The 27,922-nt window shown below is 45.0% G+C and overlaps 1 protein-coding gene across 4 annotated transcripts in view; it reads left to right on the forward strand.

Moving 5' to 3' along the window:
* Nucleotides 1-27,922, forward strand: part of arfgef1 (ADP-ribosylation factor guanine nucleotide-exchange factor 1 (brefeldin A-inhibited)) — a 362,892-nt gene that overhangs the window by 182,633 nt on the left and 152,337 nt on the right. For all 4 annotated transcript variants that reach the window (XM_072467619.1, XM_072467620.1, XM_072467621.1 and 1 more), the window contains 5 exons: nt 10,237-10,370; nt 17,805-18,039; nt 18,322-18,421; nt 18,517-18,656; nt 22,573-22,681. In XM_072467619.1, coding sequence (XP_072323720.1) covers nt 10,237-10,370; nt 17,805-18,039; nt 18,322-18,421; nt 18,517-18,656; nt 22,573-22,681 — 718 coding nt within the window. The remainder of the gene's footprint in view (nt 1-10,236; nt 10,371-17,804; nt 18,040-18,321; nt 18,422-18,516; nt 18,657-22,572; nt 22,682-27,922) is intronic.

Consider the following 27,922-nt stretch of genomic DNA (forward strand, 5'->3'; position numbering starts at 1 on the left):
CATCTAACATACCCCTCTCCAAAACCAAATCTCCTCAACACCTCCCACAAATAATCCCACTCCACTCTATCAAATGCTTTCTCGGCATCCATCGCCACTACTATCTCCGTTTCTCCCTCTGGTGGGGCCATCATCATTACCCCTAACAACCTCCGTATTTTCGTGTTCAGCTGTCTCTCCTTCACAAACCCAGTTTGGTCCTCGTGGACCACCCCCGGGACACATTCCTCTATTCTCATTGCCATTACCTTGGCCAGGACCTTGGCATCTACATTTAGGAGGGAAATAGATCTATAGGACCCGCATTGTAGCGGGTCCTTTTCCTTCTTTAAGAGAAGCGATATCGTTGCTTCAGACATAGTCGGGGGCAGTTGTCCCCTTTCCTTTGCCTCATTAAAGGTCCTCGTCAGTACCGGGGCGAGCAAGTCCACATATTTGCTATAGAATTCGACTGGGAATCCATCCGGTCCCGGGGCCTTTCCCGCCTGCATGCTCCTAATTCCTTTCACCACTTCTTCTACCTCGATCTGTGCTCCCAGTCCCACCCTTTCCTGCTCTTCCACCTTGGGAAATTCCAGCCGATCCAAGAAGCCCATCATTCTCTCCCTCCCATCCGGGGGTTGAGCTTCATATAATTTTTTATAAAATGTCTTGAACACTCCATTCACTCTCTCCGCTCCCCGCTCCATCTCTCCTTCCTCATCCCTCACTCCCCCTATTTCCCTCGCTGCTCCCCTTTTCCTCAATTGGTGTGCCAGCAACCTGCTCGCCTTCTCCCCATATTCGTACTGTACACCCTGTGCCTTCCTCCATTGTGCCTCTGCAGTGCCTGTAGTCAGCAAGTCAAATTCTACATGTAGCCTTTGCCTTTCCCTATACAGTCCCTCCTCCGGTGCTTCCGCATATTGTCTGTCCACCCTCAAAAGTTCTTGCAGCAACCGCTCCCGTTCCTTACTCTCCTGCTTCCCTTTATGTGCCCTTATTGATATCAGCTCCCCTCTAACCACCGCCTTCAACGCCTCCCAGACCACTCCCACCTGGACCTCCCCATTATCATTGAGTTCCAAGTACTTTTCAATGCACCCCCTCACCCTTAGACACACCCCCTCATCTGCCATTAGTCCCTTGTCCATTCTCCAGGGTGGGCGCCCTCCTGTTTCCTCCCCTATCTCCAAGTCCACCCAGTGTGGAGCGTGATCCAAAATGGCTATAGCCGTATACTCCGTTCCCCTCACCTTCGGGATCAATGCCCTACCCAGCACAAAAAAGTCTATTCGCGAGGAGACTTTATGGACATAGGAGAAAAACGAGAACTCCTTACTCCTAGGTCTGCTAAATCTCCACGGGTCTACACCTCCCATCTGCTCCATAAAATCTTTAAGTACCTTAAAGGCAGCACGGTAGCCTTGTGGATAGCACAATTGCTTCACAGCTCCAGGGTCCCAGGTTCGATTCCGGCTTGGGTCACTGTCTGTGCGGAGTCTGCACATCCTCCCCGTGTGTGCGTGGGTTTCCTCCGGGTGCTCCGGTTTCCTCCCACAGTCCAAAGATGTGCAGGTTAGGTGGATTGGCCATGATAAATTGCCCTTTGTGTCCAAAATTGCCCTTAGTGTTGGGTGGGGTTACTGGGTTATGGGGATAGGGTGGAAGTGTTGACCTTGGGTAGGGTGCTCTTTCCAAGAGCCGGTGCAGACTCGATGGGCCGAATGGCCTCCTTCTGCACTGTAAATTCTATGAAACTACCTTGGCTGCTGCCGGCCTCCTTCCAGTCCTGGACTTCGACCTATCCAGCCCTGGTTCCAACACCGTATTAAAATCTCCCCCCATTATCAGCTTTCCCATCTCTAGGTCCGGAATGCGTCCTAGCATCCGCCTCATAAAATTGGCATCATCCCAGTTCGGGGCATATACGTTTACCAAAACCACCGTCTCCCCCTGTAGTTTGCCACTCACCATCACGTATCTGCCCCCGTTATCCGCCACTATAGTCTTTGCCTCGAACATTACCCGCTTCCCCACTAATATAGCCACCCCCCTGTTTTTCACATCTAGCCCCGAATGGAACACCTGCCCCACCCATCCTTTGCGTAGCCTAACCTGGTCTATCAGTTTCAGGTGCGTTTCCTGTAACATAACCACATCTGCCTTAAGTTTCTTAAGGTGTGCGAGTACCCGTGCCCTCTTTATCGGCCCGTTCAGCCCTCTCACGTTCCAGGTGATCAGCCGAGTTGGGGGGCTTCCTACCCCCCCCCCCTTGTCGATTAGCCATCACCTTTTTCCAGCTCCTCACCCAGTTCCCACGCAGCTGTATCTCCTCCAGGCGGTGCCCCCCCGCCCATCCTCTCCCATACCAGCTCCCCCCTCTCCCCAGCAGCAGCAACCCAGTAATTCCCCCCTCCCACCCCCCCCGCCAAATCCCCCGCTAGCGTAATTACTCCCCCATGTTGCTCCCAGAAGTCAGCAAACTCTGGCTGACCTCGGCTTCCCCCCGTGACCTCGGCTCGCACCGTGCGACGCCCCCTCCTTGCTGCTTCTCTATTCCCGCCATGATTATCATAGCGCGGGAACCAAGCCCGCGCTTCTCCCTTGGCCCCGCCCCCAATGGCCAACGCCCCATCTCCTCCACCTCCCCTCCTCCCCCCATCACCACCTGTGGGAGTGAGAAAAGTTACCACATCGCAGGATTAGTACATAAAACCCCTCTTTGCCCCCCACATTCGCCCCACCACTTTGTTCGAACGTTCTTTTTAATAACCCGCTCATTCCAGTTTTTCTTCCACAATAAAAGTCCACGCTTCATCCGCCGTCTCAAAGTAGTGGTGCCTCCCTCGATATGTGACCCACAGTCTTGCCGGTTGCAGCATTCCAAATTTTATCTTCTTTTTATGAAGCACCGCCTTGGCCCGATTAAAGCTCGCCCTCCTTCTCGCCACCTCCGCACTCCAGTCTTGATAAACGCGGATCACCGCGTTCTCCCATTTACTGCTCCGAGTTTTCTTCGCCCATCTAAGGACCATTTCTCTATCCTTAAAACGGAGGAATCTCACCACTATGGCTCTGGGAATTTCTCCTGCTCTCGGTCCTCGCGCCATCACTCGGTATGCTCCCTCCACCTCCAACGGACCCGCCGGGGCCTCCGCTCCCATTAACGAGTGCAGCATCGTGCTCATATATGCCCCGACGTCCGCTCCCTCCACACCTTCAGGAAGACCAAGAATCCTCAGGTTGTTCCTCCTTGCGTTGTTTTCCAGTGCCTCCAACCTTTCCACACATCGTTTCTGATGTGCCTCCTGCGTCTCCGTCTTCACCACCAGGCCCTGTATGTCGTCCTCATTCTCGGCTGCCTTTGCCTTCACGACCCGAAGCTCCCGCTCCTGGGTCTTTTGTTCCTCCTTTAGCCCTTCGATCACCTGTGGTATCGGGGCCAACAGCTCTTTCTTCATTTCCTTTTTGATCTCTTCCACACAGCATTTCAAGAACTCTTGTTGTTCAGGGCCCCATGTTAAACTGCCACCTTCCGACGCCATCTTGGTTTTTGCTTGCCTTCCTTGCCGCTGTTCTAAAGGATCCACTGCAATCTGGCCACTTTCTCCTCCTTTTTCCATCCGTATCCAGGGGGGATTCCCTTCTGGTTTACCGCACAGTGTTTTTAGCCGTCAAAATTGCCGTTGGGGCTCCTATCAAGAGCCCAAAAGTCCGTTTCACAGGGAGCTGCCGAAACGTGCGACTCAGCTGGTCATCGCCGCACCCGGAAGTCGCGCCAACATCTCCTTGCGCATCTCCTCGCGCTGCTCCTCGAAGCAGCGCTTGATGAACTCCTGCAGCTCCCCTTTGTCCCTGACCGCCGCCATTTTGTTTTCTTCCCCTCGCTTCTCCCGTTGCTCCAGTGCCGCTCCTTTGGCCGTTACACTTCTGGTCCGTTTCATAGAAGTTGGACGGGGACCTCTCTCTTTCCTTCCCCACGAGCTGCGTCAAAAAAAAAAAAAAAAAGTTCCGTCGGGGCTCCTCTAACGAGCCCAAAGGTCCGTGGTAGCGGGAGCTGCCGAATCGTGCGGCTTAACTCCGCATAGCCGCAACCGGAAGTCGAGAGGGAATCCTTTTGGCAGTGTTCGCTTCACCAGTCTGCCCCAAAAAGTCTATGGAAACTCCTGAAAAAGGTCTGGGAGTCCATTCCAGACGGGAGCTGCCGAATGCGCGACCTACTCCTCCATGGCCGCCACCGGAAGCCTCGTCCCTGCTTCTTCAATGGCCTTGGTAGATCTTTTCACAGTTGTTCCCTCTGCTGCTAGAATTCACCTTTGATAGAGTCAAGTCAGATTGCAACTTTACGCTTGCCCTTCCCCCGCCTGCATGCTGGAAGAGGCCCTGTTTATCCTGTTGCAGCCAAATCTTTTACTGTTTCTGCCGGGTCTGGTAGCCAAAAGACATAACATTCCTGGGGGACACTGTCAGGGGAATGCTGCAGTCTTCTTCCCACACCGGGAAATGTCAAACAAATGCCGTGGGAGCCCTGTAAAAGAGCCCAAAAGCCCGATCCAAGCGGGAGCTACCGAATGTGCGACCTAGCTCTGCATAGCCGCACCCGGAAGTCCTGCTTCGCCCAGCTTAACACCTCCTTCATGTGGTATTTATGGAAGCAGATAATTACTGCTCTCGGCGGCTCATTTACTTTGGGTTTCAGCCTTAATCGATGAGCTCGGTCCAGTTCATACCAGGAGGGGCCTCCACCCTCTCCCATCAACTCCGCCGGCATCTTAGCAAAGTACTCCATTGACCTTGAACCCTGTGTCCCTTCGAGCAAGCGCACAATTCTCAGATTGTGCCGCCTCGAGTGATTCTCCAAGTCCTCGAGTTTTGCTCAGAGTCCTCTGTTGACCTCCACCACCCACCGCAGCTTGTCCCCCATCGAGGTGAGCTGGTCGCTGTGCTGCGCCACGGCCTCCACCACTTCCTTCTTCTTTTCACCTTGTTCTCTCACCTCGGCTGATATCTTTGCCACATCCACCCTCACTGGGGAGATTGCCTCCTCCACCAATGATCTCAGTGCAACCGCCATCTCCTTCCTCAACACCTCCATGTGCCTCGCAAACTGCTTCTCCAGATCCACAGCCATCACCTCGGCCATCCTTTCCACTGTAAGTAGTGCGGCCCCACCACGCATTCTGGCATCCGCCATCTTGTCAGTGCTTTTACTGGTCCTGTCATTCGGCGACGAACACCTGTTTCCCCTCTTCTTCACAGCTGTTTTTGGCATCCCTTAACTATTTAGTATTTTCTCCTTCTTCAATCTCGAGATAAATAAATAATAAAATAAAAATAAATAATTAAAAAAAAAATTAAAACATTTAAAATTAGAAATAAAACAAATTCAATAATAAAAGTTCAAAAAATCTCTTCCCCTGGGACCGGACATCAAACAATCCAAACATTCATTTTAAGTGTTGGCCACCCGGTGTGTGCTCCTCCCCCTCTACACTCGTCCTGGATTCGGACCTCACCTCGTGCCAAGCTCCTTCCACATTACCTGTTTCAGACTCGATGCCCCTGCTCCTCCGGCCACGGGGGTTCCCCACCGGCTCCAAACCGGCCTGACCCGCCGCCCGTCCCTCAAGCCCCAAAGAAGGCCGAAGAAATCTCGATAGGTGAAACAACGGGAAAACCCCCGGAAAACGCCGAAATGTCTCTGACCGGCGGGAGCCCCTTCCCAACGCGGCCACTCCGCTTGCACGCGCCGCAGGAAATCCAGGATTATTATTTAAATGATACAATATTAAAACCTGCCGCCGTGCAGAGGGACCTAGGTGTCCTAGTGCATGAGTTGCAAAAAGTTGGTTTACAGGTTAGTTAGAAGTTAGAAGGCGAATGGAGTTTTGTTCTTCATTGCTAGAGGGATGGAATTAAGACAAGGGAGGTTATGCTGCAACTGTATTAAGGTGTTAGTGAGGCCACACCTGGAGTATTGTGTTCAGTTTTAGTCTCCTTACCTGAGAAAGGATGTACTGGCGCTGGAGGGTGTGCAGAGGAGATTCACTTGGTTAATCCAGAGTTGAGTGGGTTGGATTACGAGGAGAGGTTGAGTAGACTGGGACTGTACTCATTGGAATTTAGAAGAATGTGGGTGGATCTTATAGAAACATATAAAAATTATGAAGGGAATAGATAGGATAGATGCGGGCAGGATGTTTCCACTTGCGGGTGAAAGCAGAACTAGGGGGATTAGCCTCAAAATAAGGGGAAGTAGATTTAGGACTGAGTTTAGGAGGAACCTCTTGACCCAAAGGGTTGTGAATCTATGGAATTCCCTGCCCAGTGAAGCAGTTGAGGTTCCTTCATGAAATGTTTTCAAGATAAAGATAGTTTTTTGAAGAATAAAGAGGGGGCAATTCTCCGATATGGAGGCCAAGTGTTCGCGCCATCGTGAACGCTGCCGCGTTTCACGACGGCACCAACAGGGCCTGGGCACGACCTATTCTGTCCCCAACAGGGGGCCAGCACGGCGCTGGAGTGATTCACAGGCTCCAGCGTCCTTGCGCGGTGCCAAATGGGCAGTGCGCAGTTGGGCCGCGCCATCCTACGCATGCGCGGGGAACGTCTTACGCACGCCGGCCCCTCACCAACATGGAGGCGGTGTTCTGGGGCCGTGCGCGGAAGGAGGTAGGCCCGGGGAGGGGGGGGGGGAGAGGCCGGCCCGCCAATCGGTGGCCCCCGATCGTGGGCCAGACCCCATCGGAGACCAACCCGGTGAAGGAGCCCCTCTCCCTCCCCCACAGGCCGCCCCCCCAGCGTTCCCGCAGAGTTCCCGCCGGCAGCAACCAGGGAAGGAAGGCGCCGTCAGGAACCTGTCGTGTCGTAGCGGCTGCTCAGCCCATGCGGGCCGGAGAATCGCCGCTCGCTGGTTCTCCGAGCGTCCCGGTGCGAATCGCGCACCGCTGGTTTCCGGGGGTGGGAGAATCACGTGCGGGGGTCGGGGCGGCGTGGCGCGATTTGCGCGGCGCCCCGGCAATTCTCCCACCCGGCGTGGGGGGGGGGGGGGGGGGGGAGAATAGCGCCCAGGGTTCTGATGTTTTGGCGGGAAAGTGGAGCTGAGTCCACAAAAGATCAGCCATGATCTCACTGAATGGCGGAGCAGGCACGAAGGGCCAGATGGCCTACTCCTGCTCCTATGTTCTTTCATCCCCGGAATCAATTTGGTGAACCTCGCCTGAACTGCCTCCAATGCCACCACATCCTTCCTCAAATAGGAGACCAAAACTAGACCCACTACTCCAGATATTGTCTCACCAGCACCCTATACAATTGCGACAACACTTTTCTACTCTTATACTCCAGTTCTACTCTTATACTCCAGTCCTTTTGCAATAAGTGGCAACATTCAATTTGCCTTTTTAACTACATGCTGTACCTGCATACTGACATTCTGTGATTCATGAACAAAGACAACCATATCCTTCCTATGTTCTGCCCAGGCGCATTTTGAATCTGCTTTCATTTAGATATTTTTTGGGCCATAATAGGTCACCTCACACTATTTACATTAAACTCCATCTTCCAAATTTTGGCCCAATTACCTAACTATCTATATCCGTCTGTAAAATCTTTATTTCCTCGTCACTGCTTGCTTTCCACCTATTTTAGTATCATCTGCAAAATTTGCTATGTTACACTCTGCCCTTGCTTGCAGATCGTTTATATGGATTGTAAACAGTTGAGGTCCGAGGACTGACCTCTGCGGCATCCCGCTAATTACAGTTCAGCCAGAGAAGGATCCATTTATCCTGACCCACTGCTTTCTGTCAGTCAGCCAATACTCATTCTATCTCATATCTAGTATTCTACCCCCAATCCCCTGCGATCTCATCTTCTGGAGCAGTCTTTTATGCGGCACCTTGTCAAACGCCATCTGGAAGTCTAGATATACCACATCCACAGGTTCCCCACAGGTTCTTGCTGGTTACGTCCTCAAAGAACTCCACAAGTTTGTCAAGCATGACTTACCCTTCATAAAACCATGCTGACAATGGTGGATTGAGCTTTGTCTTTCCAAATGCTTGATCATCTCATCCTCAATGATTGATTCCAGTACCTTCCCCACCACAGTGTCAAGCTAACTGGTCTATCGTTTCCTACTTCTGTCACACTCCCTTTTTGAATAGGGGCGTCACATTAGTGTATTTCCAATCCACCGGGAAACTTCCTGAATCCAGGGAATTCTGAAATTTCATAACCAATGCATCCTCCATCTTTGCTGCCACCTCCTTTAATACTCTGGGGTGCAGGCCATCAGGTCCCGGAGACATTCTGCCTTTAATCCCATTATTTTATTCAATACCACCTTCCTAGTGATGGTTATTGCACCAAGTTCCTCTGCATTAACTGCAGTTTTTGGAATTTTTTTATTATCCTCTACCGTGAAGACATCGGCAAAATATTGCCTCAGCCATCTGTGTTCCCCATTATTACCTCACCAGTATCGTCCTCCTAAACGGCCAACATTTACTTTAGCTATTCTCTACCTCTTTATGTATTTATCAAAGCTTTTACCATCGATGTTTGTGTTTTCTGCTAGTTTCCTTTCATAGTTCATCTTGCTGTTTTGATTTAATTTTTAGTAGCCTTTTTCGAACCGTAAAGTTCTCCCAATCCTCCAGCTTACCACCAGCTTTACAAGATGATCAGAGGATTGGATAGGGTGGACAGTGAGAGCCTTTTTCCTCGGATGGTGATGTCTAGCACGAGGGGACATAGCTTTAAATTGAGGGGAGATAGATATAAGACAGATGTCAGAGGTAGGTTCTTTAGTCAGAGAATAGTAAGGGTGTGGAATGCACTGCCTGCAACAGTAGTGGACTCGCCAACACTAAGGACATTCAAATGGTCATTGGATAGACATGTGGACAATAAGGGAATAGTGTAGATGGGCTTTAGAGTGGTTTCACAGGTCGGCGCAACATCGAGGGCCGAAGGGCCTGTACTGCGCTGTTATGATCTATGAGCTTTTGCAGTATGGTATGCCCTAGTTCTTGCCTTCATGTCTTCCTTGACTTCCTTGTTTAGGCATGGAATGTTTTTCTCCCTTTTACAATTCCTCTTCCTTTCATGAATGTACTTTAATTGAGAGGTATTTAATATCTCCTTGAACATCCACCATTTTCCTTCGACTGTCCTACCCTTTATTATTTGTGTTCAGTCTACTTGGGCCAATTCTTTCCTCAGGCTGGTATAATTACCTCTGCCCAACACTAAAACTCGAGTATGGCACTCTGTCTTCTCTCACTCAATCTGAATTTGAAATTCTAGCATGCTTGATCCAAGAGGCCCTTAACGTCAAGACTATTTATCAACCCTTCTTCATTACATAATACTAAATCTAAAATAGCCTCCTCCCTGGTTGGCTCCATAACATATTGCCCTAAGAAACAATCACTCGTACACTCTATGAAATCTCCCTTGAGGCTACCCTTGCCAATTTGATTAGTCCAGTTAATATACATGTTAAAATTACACATGATTACCGTTGTGCCCTTCTCACAAGCCCTCGTTATTTCTTGGTTAATACAATGCGTCACTTTGGAAGTATTGCTTGGTAGCCTGCAAATGACTTCTACCAAGGAGTTTTTTCCCTTGTATTTTTTCATTTCCACCCAGTTCAATTCAACATTTTGGCCCTTAGTACCAATGTAATTTCTTAATACAGCCTTGACATAATCTTTAACAATGAAGCAACCTTCACCTCCTGTTCCATCCTGTATATCCTTTCGGAATACTGAGTGCCCTTGGACATGCAACTCCCAGTCCAGGTCCTGCAACCATGTTTCAGTAATCCCCACCAAATCATGCCCATTTTTCTCTATTTGTGCCATCAGCTAATTGACCGTATAAGCCTCCCCACCCCCATATTACATAACCTGAATTTACAGCAATTCAAGTATTTTTTTCTGGTTAAAATTACTTTGACTCCAAATAATTAGAAAGAAGCTAAGGTGCACACCTTAGATTAAAATGCTTCTTTTGTATCACAGCTGAATCTTTGTGTGCATGTACAATAATAGGGATATCCTCTATTGGTGGGTGTTGTGATTTAATTTAAAAATATACATCTTGCAAAACCTTTGTACACAAAGTATTACTTTAACTTTCTTTCTCGAGACATTTAATAACTTAACGTAATTATGAAGCTGTGGAATGAGACTTACAAAAAAATGCTATAATACTGTCATGGTTTGGCTTTATTTGCAGGAATGTGGAATGACCCCAGGAGGTTGTTCCAGTGCTAAATTCTCTCACATTCTGCAGAAGGATGCTTTTCTGGTCTTTAGATCATTATGCAAACTTTCTATGAAGCCACTTTCTGATGGTCCTCCAGATCCAAAGTAAGTGCACAGTTAGGTTTATGAAGGTACTAATAAAGAATGTGCCATTTTGAATTAAGAACTGTTGAAATATATCTGCTAAGTAATTTCTAACAATGTTATTTAGTTCAAGTGGTCCTTCAAATATATTTTTCCCAGTTGGTTACTTGTATTACATTTTAGATCAGAAAAGAATGATTTTCACAAATATAGAGAATTAATGCAAGAGAATCACCAACTCTTATTAGCAGTACCGTAATGGGTACCAGTATGCAGTTATAATATGATGCTTTATATTATAATATCCAAGAAAAAGCTGAAAATGATGGGAAACCAATGGTCGAGCAAGAATGAGGACCTTACAGAAGTCAGATTAAGTTGACAAACATTGCTGGAGAAATAATGGAACAAAGTAACAAAAAACACCGGACCCGATGATCTGCATTCTAGGATTTTAAAATTTGTTGCTGCAGAAATGCTGAATGCATTGGTTTTGACTTCAGAATTCCTTAGATCCTAGAACCATTCCCAGTGTTAGAAGGTAGCATGCTATTATATTCATGAAACTTGAGCCGGTGTTGTGGTACAAATGTACATAACTTTATTCAGTCTTCAACGTTATGTGCTAGTCACTTCTTTCTCTTCAATGCTTACAACTCCTTTCAGAGGTAGTGCTGTGAGAGTGTCAATTCCTTATACGGATTGATTATAATATCCCGCAGTGGGACATTATCCCTCACTGATTGCGTTTATCCCCCACTGATTGATTGTGTTTATCTTCCACTGATTGATTGGGTTTATCCCCCACTGATTGATTCTGATTGATTGCTTTTATCCCCCACTGACTGATTGGTTTATCCACCTCTGATTGATTGCGTTTATCCCCCACTGATTGATTGGGTTTATCCCCCACTGATTGGTTGCTTTTATCCCCCACTGATTGTTTGCTTTTATCCCCCACTGATTGATTGATTGCTTTATCCCCCACTGATTGATTGATTGCTTTATCCCCCACTGATTGATTGTGTTTATCCCCCACTGATTGATTGCTTTTATCCCCCACTGATTGTTTGCTTTTATCCCCCACTGATTGATTGGGTTTATCCCCACTGATTGATTGCTTTTATCCCCCACTGATTGGTTGCGTTTATCCCCCACTGATTGATTGTGTTTATCCCCCACTGATTGATTGTGTTTATCCCCCACTGATTGATTGCGTTTATCCCCCACTGATTGATTGCGTTTATCCCCCACTGATTGATTGCGTTTATCCCCCACTGATTGATTGCGTTTATCCCCCACTGATTGATTGCTTTTATCCCCCACTGATTGATTGCTTTTATCCCCCACTGATGGATTGCTTTTATCCCCCACTGATTGATTGCTTTTATCCCCCACTGATTGATTGCGTTTATTCCCCACTGATTGATTGCGTTTATCCCCCACTGATTGATTGCTTTTATCCCCCACTGATTGATTGCGTTTATCCCCCACTGATTGATTGCGTTTATCCCCCACTGATTGATTGCGTTTATCCCCCACTGATTGATTGCTTTTATCCCCCACTGATTGATTGCTTTTATCCCCCACTGATTGATTGCTTTTATCCCCCACTGATTGATTGCTTTTATCCCCCACTGATTGATTGCTTTTATCCCCCACTGATTGATTGCGTTTATCCCCCACTGATTGATTGCGTTTATCCCCCACTGATTGATTGCGTTTATCCCCCACTGATTGATTGCGTTTATCCCCCTCTGATTGATTGCGTTTATCCCCCACTGATTGGTTGCGTTTATCCCCCACTGATTGATTGGGTTTATCCCCCACTGATTGATTGGGTTTATCCCCCACTGATAGATTGCGTTTATCCCCCACTGATTGATTGCTTTATCCCCCACTGATTGATTGCGTTTATCCCCCACTGATTGATTGCGTTTATCCCCCACTGATTGATTGCTTTTATCCCCCACTGATTGATTGCGTTTATCCCCCACTGATTGATTGCGTTTATCCTCCACTGATTGATTGCTTTTATCCCCCACTGATTGATTGCTTTTATCCCCCACTGATTGATTGCTTTTATCCCCCACTGATTGATTGTGTTTATCCCCCACTGATTGATTGCGTTTATCCCCCTCTGATTGATTGCGTTTATCCCCCACTGATTGGTTGCGTTTATCCCTCACTGATTGATTGGGTTTATCCCCCACTGATTGATTGGGTTTATCCCCCACTGATAGATTGCGTTTATCCCCCACTGATTGATTGCTTTATCCCCCACTGATTGATTGCGTTTATCCCCCACTGATTGATTGCGTTTATCCCCCACTGATTGATTGCTTTTATCCCCCACTGATTGATTGCGTTTATCCCCCACTGATTGATTGCGTTTATCCCCCACTGATTGATTGCGTTTATCCTCCACTGATTGATTGCTTTTATCCCCCACTGATTGATTGCTTTTATCCCCCACTGATTGATTGCGTTTATCCCCCATTGATTGGTTGCGTTTATCCCTCACTGATTGATTGGGTTTATCCCCCACTGATTGATTGGGTTTATCCCCCACTGATAGATTGCGTTTATCCCCCACTGATTGATTGCTTTATCCCCCACTGATTGATTGCGTTTATCCCCCACTGATTGATTGCGTTTATCCCCCACTGATTGATTGCTTTTATCCCCCACTGATTGATTGCGTTTATCCCCCACTGATTGATTGCGTTTATCCCCCACTGATTGATTGCGTTTATCCTCCACTGATTGATTGCTTTTATCCCCCACTGATTGATTGCTTTTATCCCCCACTGATTGATTGCTTTTATCCCCCACTGATTGATTGTGTTTATCCCCCACTGATTGATTGCGTTTATCCCCCACTGATTGATTGCGTTTATCCCCCACTGATTGATTGCGTTTATCCCCCACTGATTGATTGCGTTTATCCCCCACTGATTGATTGCTTTTATCCCCCACTGATTGATTGCTTTTATCCCCCACTGATTGATTGCTTTTATCCCCCACTGATTGATTGCATTTATCCCCCACTGATTGATTGCTTTTATCCCCCACTGATTGATTGCGTTTATCCCCCACTGATTGATTGCGTTTATCCCCCACTGATTGATTGCGTTTATCCTCCACTGATTGATTGCTTTTATCCCCCACTGATTGATTGCTTTTATCCCCCACTGATTGATTGCTTTTATCCCCCACTGATTGATTGTGTTTATCCCCCACTGATTGATTGCGTTTATCCCTCACTGATTGATTGCGTTTATCCCCCACTGATTGATTGCGTTTATCCCCCACTGATTGATTGCGTTTATCCCCCACTGATTGATTGCTTTTATCCCCCACTGATTGATTGCTTTTATCCCCCACTGATTGATTGCTTTTATCCCCCACTGATTGATTGCATTTATCCCCCACTGATTGATTGTGTTTATCCCCCACTGATTGATTGCGTTTATCCCCCACTGATTGATTGCGTTTATCCCTCACTGATTGATTGGGTTTATCCCCCACTGATTGATTGGGTTTATCCCCCACTGATAGATTGCGTTTATCCCCCACTGATTGATTGCTTTATCCCCCACTGATTGATTGCGTTTATCCCCCACTGATTGATTGCGTTTATCCCCCACTGATTGATTGCTTTTATCCCCCACTGATTGATTGCGTTTATCCCCCACTGATTGATTGCGTTTATCCCCCACTGATTGATTGCGTTTATCCTCCACTGATTGATTGCTTTTATCCCCCACTGATTGATTGCTTTTATCCCCCACTGATTGATTGCGTTTATCCCCCACTGATTGGTTGCGTTTATCCCTCACTGATTGATTGGGTTTATCCCCCACTGATTGATTGGGTTTATCCCCCACTGATAGATTGCGTTTATCCCCCACTGATTGATTGCTTTATCCCCCACTGATTGATTGCGTTTATCCCCCACTGATTGATTGCGTTTATCCCCCACTGATTGATTGCTTTTATCCCCCACTGATTGATTGCGTTTATCCCCCACTGATTGATTGCGTTTATCCCCCACTGATTGATTGCGTTTATCCTCCACTGATTGATTGCTTTTATCCCCCACTGATTGATTGCTTTTATCCCCCACTGATTGATTGCTTTTATCCCCCACTGATTGATTGTGTTTATCCCCCACTGATTGATTGCGTTTATCCCCCACTGATTGATTGCGTTTATCCCCCACTGATTGATTGCGTTTATCCCCCACTGATTGATTGCGTTTATCCCCCACTGATTGATTGCTTTTATCCCCCACTGATTGATTGCTTTTATCCCCCACTGATTGATTGCTTTTATCCCCCACTGATTGATTGCATTTATCCCCCACTGATTGATTGCTTTTATCCCCCACTGATTGATTGCGTTTATCCCCCACTGATTGATTGCGTTTATCCCCCACTGATTGATTGCGTTTATCCTCCACTGATTGATTGCTTTTATCCCCCACTGATTGATTGCTTTTATCCCCCACTGATTGATTGCTTTTATCCCCCACTGATTGATTGTGTTTATCCCCCACTGATTGATTGCGTTTATCCCTCACTGATTGATTGCGTTTATCCCCCACTGATTGATTGCGTTTATCCCCCACTGATTGATTGCGTTTATCCCCCACTGATTGATTGCTTTTATCCCCCACTGATTGATTGCTTTTATCCCCCACTGATTGATTGCTTTTATCCCCCACTGATTGATTGCATTTATCCCCCACTGATTGATTGTGTTTATCCCCCACTGATTGATTGTGTTTATCCCCCACTGATTGATTGTGTTTATCCTCCTCTGATTGATTGCGTTTATCCCCCACTGATTGGTTGCGTTTATCCCCCACTGATTGGTTGCGTTTATCCCCCACTGATTGATTGCGTTTATCCCCCACTGATTGATTGGGTTTATCCCCCACTGATTGGTTGCGTTTATCCCCCACTGATTGGTTGTGTTTATCCCCCACTGATTGATTGTGTTTATCCCCCACTGATTGATTGCTTTATCCCCCACTGATTGATTGCTTTTATCCCCCACTGATTGATTGCTTTATCCCCCACTGATTGATTGCGTTTATCCCCCACTGATTGATTGCGTTTATCCCCCACTGATTGATTGCGTTTATCCCCCACTGATTGATTGATTGCGTTTATCCCCCACTGATTGATTGATTGCGTTTATCCCTCACTGATTGATTGCGTTTATCCCCCACTGATTGATTGATTGTGTTTATCCCCCACTGATTAATTGATTGCGTTTATCCCTCACTGATTGATTGTGTTTATCCCCCACTAATTGATTGATTGGGTTTATCCCCCACTGAGTGGGCTTATGTCTTAATTACATACAACCTATTGTGTTTTTGGTGATGTTGGTTACTGAGTAACTGAACTCGTGTTGTTTTAACTTAGTTCCACAACATCTGCTGCTGAGCAAAGCAGTTGAATACATTAATGACTATCTACTCCTATAATAATAACCATGTACTGCTACAACACGTAGCTGCAGTCTTTAAGAAAGGAGGAAGAGAGAAAGCAGAAAACCAAATACTCTCAATTTTCACCAATTTTCAATGTCAAAGAAGGCTTACAGTGGGGAAAAAGCTTGGAAGCACTGCTGTTGAGATAGCTTGCCATCACTCATCACTAATATTCAATAAAAAATGGCTGTGTGAATGAAGAACTGACAAATTAGGAATTCCTTTCGCTTGAATTTTGTATTTTTAATTGTCTATGCTAGTTCTGGCTCATAGTTACAAGATCATAACTATTAAAAAAGTCAACTAACTAATGCATGCTATACTCAAACCATGGGCCTTTTACAGACGAGATATCCAGACAGATTATTGCAATAGTAAAAAACTGATTCGAAGTGAAGAATCAACTATGGGTGCTGATTATGTTGTACAGTCAAGCACTAGATCCCAAATCTAAGACTAAGTATCTAGGTCCCAAAATACCGTACTCTAGACCATTTATAAATTATGTTTGGAAAGATGATGAAATAAGATTTTAAAAGTTGAAAAATAGTTGTTTGGTAGGACAGAGCTTACAAAGGTTGAAGAAGAAACATGCTGTTAAAGCTTTTCATCTTGTACTCATCAAGACAGAAGCAAAAATGCCAAATTTCAAAGGGAACAACAATTTGTAATGTGTGAGAAAAGCGGTGTTGACTGGTTGGTTAGTCGGCTCTGATTGACTGAGACATTGCCATAGCAAATGCATGAAAGAGCTGTTGTCCCGCATACTTTTGTTTATTCAAAAAACATGCAACATCTGCACATATTCCTTTTGCCTATACCAGACAGGTGCTTGTTTCTGAACATATGCAGCTTCTAGCAAGTGTAAGTGAGCTAGACTGATAATCTTAAATTAATTGTTCGTGTAATTCTTCAAACATTCTTGGCTGTTCGGCAAGTGCTCCCCAATTGCAGAATCACATCTAACTTCAGACTTTGTGTTCTGAGTTTTGCAAACACTGGTTAGTTGAGTACAGTCAGTGCTGTGCCTTTTGTGAACAGCTGACGGGATGCGCTGGTTGATACGTTCTGCCAGCCACTGGGATGCATGGGGTACATATCTGGCAGCACATCAGCATGGAATAGTGCAAAATGAAAAGCCTCAACAGCATGTCTCTTTTTTCAGAAATAAAATAAGAAATTAAATAGCTATGGGGTATGTCTGCATGGGTCTCATCCCCACAACCCAAAGATGTGCAGGGTAGATGGATTTGCCACACTAAAAATTGCCCCTTAATTGGAAAAAAATATATTGTTCTGTGGTAAATTGTTGGAAGGTGGAATGCCTCCCCTCTGTCCTTAGTTGATGTAGAGACTATTCCATGTTTCATTGAAATTCTAATGAATATTTAAAGAAAGGTTAGATGCAGAGCTATGGGGGAGTGAAGGCAGTGGAATTGGTTGTGGCTTGCTCGAGCAAAGAGCTGCACAAACATAATACATCAGATGACCTGTACTGTAATTATAGTGGTGCACTGAGTCCAGCATAAACCGAAATTCAGACCAGAAAAAAATAATTGTTCATTTTTCTTCAACATAGCCAAACTTCAATCAGAAGGGACAGACATGGGTTAAACATTGAAGTTGTGAAAACAACTCTGAAAGGAAGTAAGATGAATGATCACTATAACCAAAATCATGTATTTTTGGAGAAAATGTTAGATCGTATTTCCAGAATCTGGATGTCTGCACCTTCGTTTTGGACCAAACCTCCAAAGAGTAACTTGTATCTATCTTTATTTTGTTTTATTTAAAAGGATAGGAAATTGCTGGGGTTTTTTAAAACATCATTTGTATTAAAAATTGTGATGTAATAGTTATGTCAATTTATGAATATTTAATGAGGTTACCATTTTGATCCGTGCCTTCAAAAAAGGGCTCAATTTAACTTCTACCAATTTTGCTTTTAGGTCTCACGAATTACGCTCAAAGATCCTTTCACTGCAGCTTCTTCTTTCGATTCTGCAAAATGCTGGACCAATTTTTCGAACAAATGAGATGTTCATCAATGCAATAAAACAGTATCTTTGTGTGGCTTTATCAAAAAATGGTGTCTCTTCAGTGCCAGAAGTATTTGAGTTGTCACTTTCCATCTTCCTCACTCTCTTGTCAAACTTTAAGACCCATCTTAAGATGCAGATTGAGGTAAAGTGTTAACTTCCACAGTTTTATCATGTGAGTTTAAAACCTTGTAGACGAACAATTTGACCTCAGCACAAACTCTTGTCCGTAGTGTTGCTGAAACAGCACATTATACAAATATCTCATAACTCATGCTATTGTAACACACAAACTACATTAGCATGGTAGGATTTCAACTGGTTTGGTTACCCAAATTTTATCTGGGTAGTTAAATACAAAATTTGCATATGTTTTCCGTTCTTTGGTTTGATGCCAATACTGTAACATTCACATTTTTTACTTTAGGTATTCTTCAAAGAAATCTTTCTTTATATTTTGGAAACTTCCACAAGTTCATTTGATCACAAATGGATGGTAATTCAGACATTGACCAGAATATGTGCAGGTATTATTATTTTTAATTGCTTACTTTTGAGGCCATTATTGAGGAATTTAAATAAATATATTAATCATTTTAATTAATCTTCATTGAACTTGCAGATGCTCAAAGTGTGGTGGACATTTATGTAAATTACGATTGTGACTTAAATGCTGCTAACATCTTTGAAAGACTGGTTAATGACTTGTCCAAGATAGCCCAAGGTCGGGGTGGTCATGAGCTGGGGATGACACCTGTGCAGGTACTGTGAAAAACATAATTCATATATAAACAAAGGGTGACTGCATTACAGTAGAACATAGAAACATCATGGCAGCACAGTAGCACAAGTGGATATAGCACTGTGGCTTCACAGCGCCAGGGCCCCAGGTTCGATTCCCCGCTGGGTCTGTCTGTGCGGAGTCTGCACGTTCCCCCCGTGTCTGTGTGGGTTTCCTCCGGGTGCTCCGGTTTACTCCCACAGTCCAAGGACGTGCATATTAGGTGGATTGGCCATGATAAATTGCCCTTAGTGACCAAAAATGTTTAGGAGGGGTTATTGGGTTACGTGGATAAGGTGGAAGTGAGAGCTTAAGTGGGTTGGTGCAGACTCGATGGGCCGAATTGCCTCCTTCTGCACTGTATGTTCTATTTATGTCTATGTGTCATGTAAATTAGCTTCTATAGAATTTCTACTTACTAGAGCTAGCTTGGCCTTAGTTAGCAAGTCCTGCATTCTCGTGGAACTTGATTGGAACAGTTTCAAATTGAGTGACAGGAGTGTTTGCAAGGCTGCCTGAACTTGACAGCCAAAACTGGTAGTTCTCTTTGGTGATACATTTTTCAACATTGGTGCCCAGAAGATGCAACTGTCTATCTTGGCTGTGTCTGTGATGCTAATTTCTCCAGCATCTTTGAGAGCATGTCCTTCTCAGAAAGCAGCAGCCACTGTGCTTAAAATCTCCTTGGAATAACTATTCAATGTTATTTATGCTCAATCTTTGGATGCCCTGCGGCATAAGTATGGGAGTTTTTGATTTGGGGTTTTTACTCCAGTCTCAGCAGATCACCTGCTTTGAATTTTATAGGGCTTTCCTCTATTAGAAGTTAAATAGAAAGCAGTATGCATAATAATAGCCTGCTGTAATGACAAATATTCATGGGTCATCTAAATCAGTGTTTTTCAAACTTTTTTTCCAGGGACCCATTGCTACCAACCGGCCGACCTCCGCGGCCCACGCCGGCCGGCCTCCGCGGCCCACGCCAGCCGGCCTCCGCGGCCCACGCCGGCCGGCCTCCGCGGCCCGCGCCTGCTGCGGCTGTTGCGTGCAGATTTGCGCGATCGGAACGCCGCGACAGACTGCTCCGCGACCCTCCCGCAGGTCGCGCCCCGAGTTTGTCAATGCCTGATCTAAATCTCCATGTGCATCACCTTCATGTTCTGCACTCAGTACAGCAGGTGAAATTATATCAGTACAAAGACTTTGCTCAAGGAGCAAATCCTATTCCCGAATTGAAGGGAACAGCTGAAGAACCAGTGCAGGAATATTCAAAAAAACAATTAACCTTTTTTTAATTGTTCATTCATGGGACGTGGGAATCGCTGGCTGAGCCTGCATTTATTGCCCATCCTTAATTGCCCTTGAGAGAGCAGTTAAGAGTCAACCACATTGCTGTGGGTCAGGAGTCACATGTAGGCCAGACCAGGTAAGGACTGCATATTTCCTTCCCTAAAGGACATTAGTGAACCAGGTGGGTTTTGCGACAATCGACAATGGTTTCATGGTCATCATTAGACTTGGAATTCCCGATTTTTAACTTTTTTTTTTATTGAATTCAAATTTCACTGTCTGCAGTGGCGGGATTCCAGAGCATTACCCTGGGTTTTTGGTTTATTAGCCCAGTGACAATACCACTATGCTACCACCTCCTTTAGATCTGATGGGATAAGAAAAGGATAGTATGGTAATATTTATCCCCCAAAATAATTGTCATGTTCGTTCATATAAAGTAGTTCTGCAGCAAAATGTTCAGGTTAATAATTTGACCAAATGCTTTTGGTAGTAGACTGTAAATATTCTGTGAGGTTTTTTTCACTGTCTAATTGCTAAGAAATTATTTGAGCAGTTTTCCACCACGTTTAGTGTAACAACAAAAATAATTATATGGTGCTTTTAATGTCGTAAACAAAAGGTACATCACAAGAGGGGAAAACAAACAAATGTAACATGTGATGGACCTGATCAATGCATTATTTAGATGTACATTTTCTGGGTGTTGGTTATTTATAGGGCAGCACGGTAGCACAGTGGTTAGCACAGTTGCTTCTCAGTTCCAGGGTCCCAGTTTGGATCCCGACTTGGGTCACTGTCTGTGCGGAGTCTGCACTTTCTCCCCGTGTCTGCGTGGGTTTCCTCCGGGTGCTCCGGTTTCCTCCCACAGTCCAAAGATGTGCAGGTTAGGTGGATTGGCCATGCAAAATTGCCCTTAGCGTCCAAAAAGGTTAGGTGGGGTTACGGGGATAGGGTGGAGGTGTGGGCTTGTGTAAGGTGCTCTTTACAAGGGCCGGTGCAGACTCGGTTGGCCGAGTCTGCACTCTAAATTCTATGATTCTATATGATGTATGATTTTTCTTCTGCTTTTGTTTGTTTCTATGAAATTGCCTGAATAAAATATTTTTTTTAAAGTACATTTTGAGCAGGCTTTTCATGATGGTGGGAGAGTTGGTAAGGAAGTACTATTTAGCTATAGATTTCAAAATTTAAGGCCAGTGGTTGAAGGCAGTGCAGAGAGGAATAGAGAGTGGTGGTGATATAAAAGAGGCCAGACTCTGGATATAGGTGCACAGAAACGCATGTCTGGAGCTTGTTGTAGAGGTTGGGTTATGGCTGTGGAGGAATTTGAAAATCGGAATGAGTTTTAATTGTCTGTTATGGAATGGGGAATCAGTTGACAATAGTTATCACATGCCAGACCGACAGTCAGGCATTACAGGGTGTGCTTGGTGGTATTTTGGATGTTTTGAGTTTATCCAAGGTGGAGCTTAAAGATATGGATGAGGATTTCAGCAGAGTTGGCGATGGTATGGACATGAAATAAAGGTGGCCTAGGTGATGGCTGACTCAGGGTCACTTTTTAAAAATAATTTACACTGCAGAAGGAGGCCATTCGGCCCATCGAGTCTGCACCGGCTCTTGGAAAGAGCACCCTACCCAAGCCTGCACCTCCACCCTATCCCCATAACCCAGTAACCCCACCCAACACTAAGGGCAATTTTGAACACTAAGGGCTATTTAGCATGGCCAATCCACCTAACCTACACATCTTTGGACTGTGGGAGGAAACCGGAGCACCCGGAGGAAGCCCACGCACACACTGGGAGAACGTGCAGACCCCGCACAGACAGTGACCCAAACCGGGAATCGAACCTGGAACCCTGGAGCTGTAAAGCAATTGTGCTAACCACTATGCTACCATGCTGCCCTGAGATATGACTTGAGATATAAGATTACACAAATCTGATTCCGCCTTAAAAGGCAACTGAAAAAGGGAATGGGCAGCATTGTAGCACAGTGGTTAGCACAGTTGCTTCACAGCTCCAGGGTCCCAGGTTCGACTCCCAGCTTGGGTAATTGTCTGAGTGGAATCTACATCTTCTCCCCGTGTTTGCGTGGGTTTCTTCCAGGTGCTCCGGTTTCCTCCCTATGCTAAATTGCCCATAGTGTCCAAAAAAGGGTAAGTGGGGTTACGGGGATAGGGTGGAGGTGTGGGGATAGGGTGGACGTATGGGCTTATGTAAGGTGATCTTTCCAAGGGCTGGTGCAGACTCGATAGGCCGAATGGCCTCCTCCTGCACTGTAAATTCTATAATCAAGTTAGGTTGCAGAGATTTTGCTGGGAGTCATAGACAATGTATTCAATTTTGTCATTGCTAAGTTGGAAACATTTGTGCCTCATCCAGAGTTGGCTATCTACCAAACAATCACAGCACGGTTGGAAGCCTTGAGGCATTCATGAAGTGATTGTGTGGGAGAAAGGAGGGAAAAAAATGGTGTTTTTTATAAATAAATTACTTACAGTACACTGAAGAAATCTATTTCACCATAAATTGCTGATTCAAAATGCAAAGCCTTGATTTACTCATCAGAATCTGATAAATATTCAAACTTTTTTTTAAGGAGCTCAGTCTTCGGAAGAAAGGCTTGGAGTGCTTAGTCTCAATTTTGAAGTGTATGGTGGAATGGAGTAAGGACCTGTATGTGAATCCAAATTCTCAGACCAGTCTTGGTAAGATAACGTTGCTTTCTCCTGTCAGAAACCTTTTAATCTTAAAATCTATACATACTTATAGGCCGAGCTAGTAGAAGACACCTGTTACACAAAATAAGGTCAATATCCAATCTAAATTTTGCCAGTTAACTCGAATTTTACATGGTAAATTTGTATGAATTTTAAAGACGAATTCTGGAAAACTAGTGGAAAAGATTTATAGAACTCTATTATGTTTTTGTCTTCAGAATAAATTCCTTTCAAATAAATAAGTCCACACGCAAGGAAAGCCGATGTTACTTGGATACATGCATTTCAGGCTTAAAATGTTATTCCAAGGAAGTTGAAATTGAGCAGCAAGATTTAATTACATTTTCTGATGCTGTAAAGTATATTGCAAAAAGGTGTCTGGAGAATCTGATTTAAGAACTTAGCAAGTTTAAAATCCATTAATTAAAGTCACTGAAAAATACTGTATGATAGTGATTGTGCCAAAGACTATTACAAATGTAATTTAATTTTCTCCTTCAGATTTTTTTATTCTTTCATGGGCAGTGAGCGCTGCTGGTAAGGCCAGCATTTGTTGCTCATCCCTAATTGCCCTGCAAAAGATGAGCCCTAATTTTGAACTGCTTCAATTCATCTGGAGTAGATATGTGCATAATGCTTTTGGGGAGTTCCAGGATTTTGACCTAGCAACAGTGAAGGAACAGCGATATTCCAAGTTAGGATGGTGTGGGACATGGAAGGGAACCTGCAAGTTATGGTGTTCCTGTGGGTCTTCATCCTTCCAGGTGGTTGAGGTTGTGGGATTCGAATATCACTGTCAAAGGAGCCTTAGTGATTTACTGCAGTGCATCTTCTACATGATACATATTGATGCCACTGTAGACAGCTGGTTTGTAATGCAGAACAATGCCAGTAGCGCGGGTTCAATTCCCGTACCAGCTTACCCGAACAGACGCCGGAATGTGGTGACTGGGGCTTTTCACAGTAACTTCATACTTGTGACAATAAAATATTATTATTATGGTGGAGGTAGTGAATATTAAGGACAAATGTTACATGCCACTTAACAGTCCAATGTTTGACTGTTGCCCAGGTCTTGGTGCATATGGGCACAGCCAACTTCATCTGAGGAGTTGCAAATGGTACTGAACATTGTGCAATCATCAGCAAACATTGGGCTGATACTCATTGGAGATTAGAATAGTGAGTGATTGATTTAAACATATAAAATTATGAAGGACTTGATGGGGTAGATTCTGAGGGGATGTTTCCTTCATGGGGGAATCTATAACAAAGTGCCATAGTTTCAGCATAAGTTGTCTCATATTGAAATTAGAAATGAGGAGGAATTTTTTTCTGAGGGTTGTGCATCTTTGGAATTCTCTATCCATGGACCTATCGAGGCTGGGTCATTGAATATATCCAAGGTTGAGCTACACAATTTTTTTTATCTGCAAGGGAGTTGAGGGTTATTGGGTACAGAGAGGAAAGTGGAGTTATGGCTACAATCAGATCAGCTATAATCTTATTGAATGGTAGAGCAGGCTCAAGGGGCTGTATGTCCTACTTCTGATACTATTTCTTATGCTCAGCTGTTAATACGTACTTTGTTTATAGTACCCGTGCTTAATTTTGTGTTATTTTTTGCTTTTGATATCATTTTTACTCTGGTTAATATCTGAATTTAAAACAGGCTTTTTTAATGGTAATGTTGCTGCTTTCTCTACTTTTTGGGGGACTTTACAAATTGCACAGTAACATAGTGGTTATGTTACCAAACTAGTAATCCAGAAGCCTGGACTAATAACCCAGAGACATGAGATCAGATCCCACCCCAGGTGCTGGGGAATTTATATTTACTTAAACAAAATATGAAATAAAAAGCTAGCATCTGTAATGGTCATAGAGTTGTGTTTTTACAGCACGGAAAGAGCGCTTCGGCCCATTGAGTCCGCACCAGTTATCAAACACCTATTTACTCTCATCCCATTTTCCAGCACTAGGTCTGTAGCTTTGCATGCTGTGGCATTTCAGGTGCTCATCAAAATGCTTGTTAAATGTTGTGAGGATTCCTGCTTCTGCCTCCCTTCCAGGTAGTGAGTTCAGATTCCCACTACCTTCTGGATGACCACATTTTTTTCCTCACACTCCCTCTAAAACTCCTGCCCCTTATCATTAATCTATGTCCCCTGGTTAATGACACCTCCACTAAGGGGAAAAGTTAGTTCTTATCTACCCTATCTATGCCCCTCATAATTTTTATGCACCTCAATCAGGTCGCTGTTCAGCCTTTCCTGCTCCAAGGAAAACAACATAGCCTATCCAGTCTCTCTTGATAGCTGAAATGCTCCAGCCCAGGCAACATCCTGGTGAAACAAAAACAGAAAATACTGGCCAATCTCAGCAGGTCTGACAGCATTTGTGGAGAGAGAAGGGAGCTAACGTTTCAAATTTGGATGACTCTTTGTCATAGCTGGAGAGCGAGAACTGGAAATAGGATCAGATTTTTACTGTTATGGGGGCATGGAGTGGTGGATCTGGATAGGGGCCAGCGATGGGTGGAGATTGACAAATATGTTGACAGAAAGACAAAAGGAATGTAAATGGGAGTGATTAAGACGAAGAAGGGTGCTGATATGGCACATAAAGAGATTAGAATGTGCGAACGACAGAACAAAAGTGAGCAGTGTGTCAAAGGGCAACTAGGATGGGGTGGGGGGTGGAGAGACAATGATGAGGGCAAAACAGATCAATGGAAGAAATGAAAATAAATTGAAAGAAATAAAAATGGGGTGAGGTGGAGGAGAAAGTTCATAGTCTGAAGTTGTTAAACTCAATGTTAAGTCTGGAAGGCTGCAACCTGCTTAATCGGAAGTTGAGGTGCTGTTCCTTCAGTTTATGCTGGGCCTCACTGGGACATTGCAGTAGGCCAAGGATGGATGTGTGAATGAGAGCAGGACAATGAGTTGAAATAGCAAGCAACAGGAAAGTCTGGATCCTGCTTGCGGATGAACCAAAGGTGTTCTGCAAAGTTGTTATCCAATTTGCGTTTAGTCTCTCCAATGTAGAACGGATCACATTGAGAGCAGCAAATTCAGTAGACCAAATTGCACTTGAAGCGCTGCCTCACTTGAAAAGAGTGTTTACGCCCTGGGATGATGAGCAGGGAGGAGGTAAAGGGACAGGTGTTATACCTTCTGCTATTGCATGGGTAGGTGACGTGGGAAATGGATGAGGTGTTTCCGGGGGGGGGGCGGGGGGGGGGGGGGGGGGGGGGGTGGTTGCTGGAGGAGAGGACCAGGGTATCCCGGAAGGAACATTGGAGGAGGACTTCGTCGAGCCTGCTCCGCTTTTATCACGATCATGGCTGATTATCCAACTCAATAGCCTAATCCTGCTATAGATACAGAGAAGATGTATTGATACGTAGAATAATGGTCCCTGCAAAATGCTGACGGGGGAGTGAGGGGAAGATGTGTTTGATGGTGGCCACCACCAAACACGACTTTCCTTTCATAAACTCTAGTGGCTTTACTCTGTTCTTTTACTACTTCCTAATAATGTATTCCAGTGTTTTCCCAATGTCAGATGTTAGGCTAACTTCTTGTGACTCCCTCCTTTCTATTCTTGAATAGAGGCTTTACATTTACGATGTTCCAATTGCTGGGACCTTTCCAGGTCAAGGGTATTTTGAAAGATTGTAGCCAACAATTATCTCTGCAACCACTTCTTATAGCCTAAGTTGCAGGCCATCAAGTCCAGTCTTTATTCACATTAGTTTTCCTAATACTTACAGAACATAAGATCTATGAGCAGAAGTAGATGGAGTTTAATCCAGATATATGTGAGGTAATGCATTTTGCAAGGTCTAATACAGATGGAGAATATACAGGAAATGGCAAAACCCTAAAGAGTATTGATAGGCAGAGGGATCTGGGTGTACAGGTACACAGGTCACTGAAAGTGGCAACACAGGTGGAGAAGATAGTCGAGAAGACGTACGGCATGCTTGCCTTCATCGGCTGGGGCGTTGAGTTTAAAAATTGGCAAGCCATGTTGCAGCTTTATAGAACCTTAGTTAGGTCGCGCTTGGAATATAGTGTTCAATTCTGGTCACCACACTACCAGAAGCATGTGGCGGCTTTGGAGAGGGTACAGAAAAGATTTACCAGGATGTTGTCTGGTACGGCGGCATTAGCCATGAGGAGAGGTTGGAGAAACTTGGTTTGTTCTCACTGGCACGACGGAGATTGAGGGACGACCTGATAGAAGTCTACAAGATTATGAGGGGCATGGACAGAGTGTATAGTCAGAAGCTTTTTCCCAGGGTGGAGGGGACAATTATTGGGGGACATAGGATTAAGGTGCGAGGGGCAAGGTTTAAAGGAGATGTACAAGGCAAGTTTTTTGCCTTGCAAGCTTGCCACCCTCCCATTGTTTCTGTCTACACCTCGCGCTGCCTCAGGAAGGCAGACAGCATTGTCAGAGAGCCCTCACGCCCAGGCTTTGCCCTCTTCCAGACCCTTCCATCAGGCAGAAGATGCAGAAGTCTGAAGACCCACACATTCAGACATAGGAACAGCTCCTTCCCTACAGTCACTAGACTCAACGACTCCCCCTTGGGCTGATCTGTTCCTTGTAAGAGCACTATTCACAAAGCCTCTTGCTCATGTGTTGCTTGTTTGGCCCTTGTTCCACACTGTAACTAATCACTATTTGCCGATGTACCATTTGTCAATGTACTCTGTCAATTATTCTTTTGTCTACTACGTATGTACTGTGTACGTTCCTTTGGCCGCAGAAAAATACTTTTCACTGTACTTCGGTATATGTGACAATAAATATCAATCAATCAAGGGTGGTGGGAGCCTGGAACTCGCTGCCAGCGGAGGTAGTGGAAGCAGAAACAGTAGTGACTTTTAAGGAGCGTCTTGACAAATACATGAATAGCATGGGAATAGAAGGATATGGTCCCCGCAAGGGTATGGGGTTTTAGTTCAGACGGGCAGCATGGTCGGTGCAGGCTTGGAGGGCTGCAATTTTCTTTGTTCATCGTTCTTCGTTCTTGTTCTTTGAGGAGGCAATTCAGCCCCATGAACCAGCTACCGCCATTCAATACGATCATGGCTGATATTCTCTCGGCCTCAACTTCACTTTCCTGCCCATTCTCCATAACCCATTACTAAATAAAAATCTGTCTATATCCTCAAATTTTCTCAATGTCTCGGCACCGCGTAGTGAATTTCACAG

Source organism: Scyliorhinus torazame, chromosome 11 (genome assembly GCF_047496885.1).
Source record: "Scyliorhinus torazame isolate Kashiwa2021f chromosome 11, sScyTor2.1, whole genome shotgun sequence".
NCBI classification, from domain to species: domain Eukaryota; kingdom Metazoa; phylum Chordata; class Chondrichthyes; order Carcharhiniformes; family Scyliorhinidae; genus Scyliorhinus; species Scyliorhinus torazame.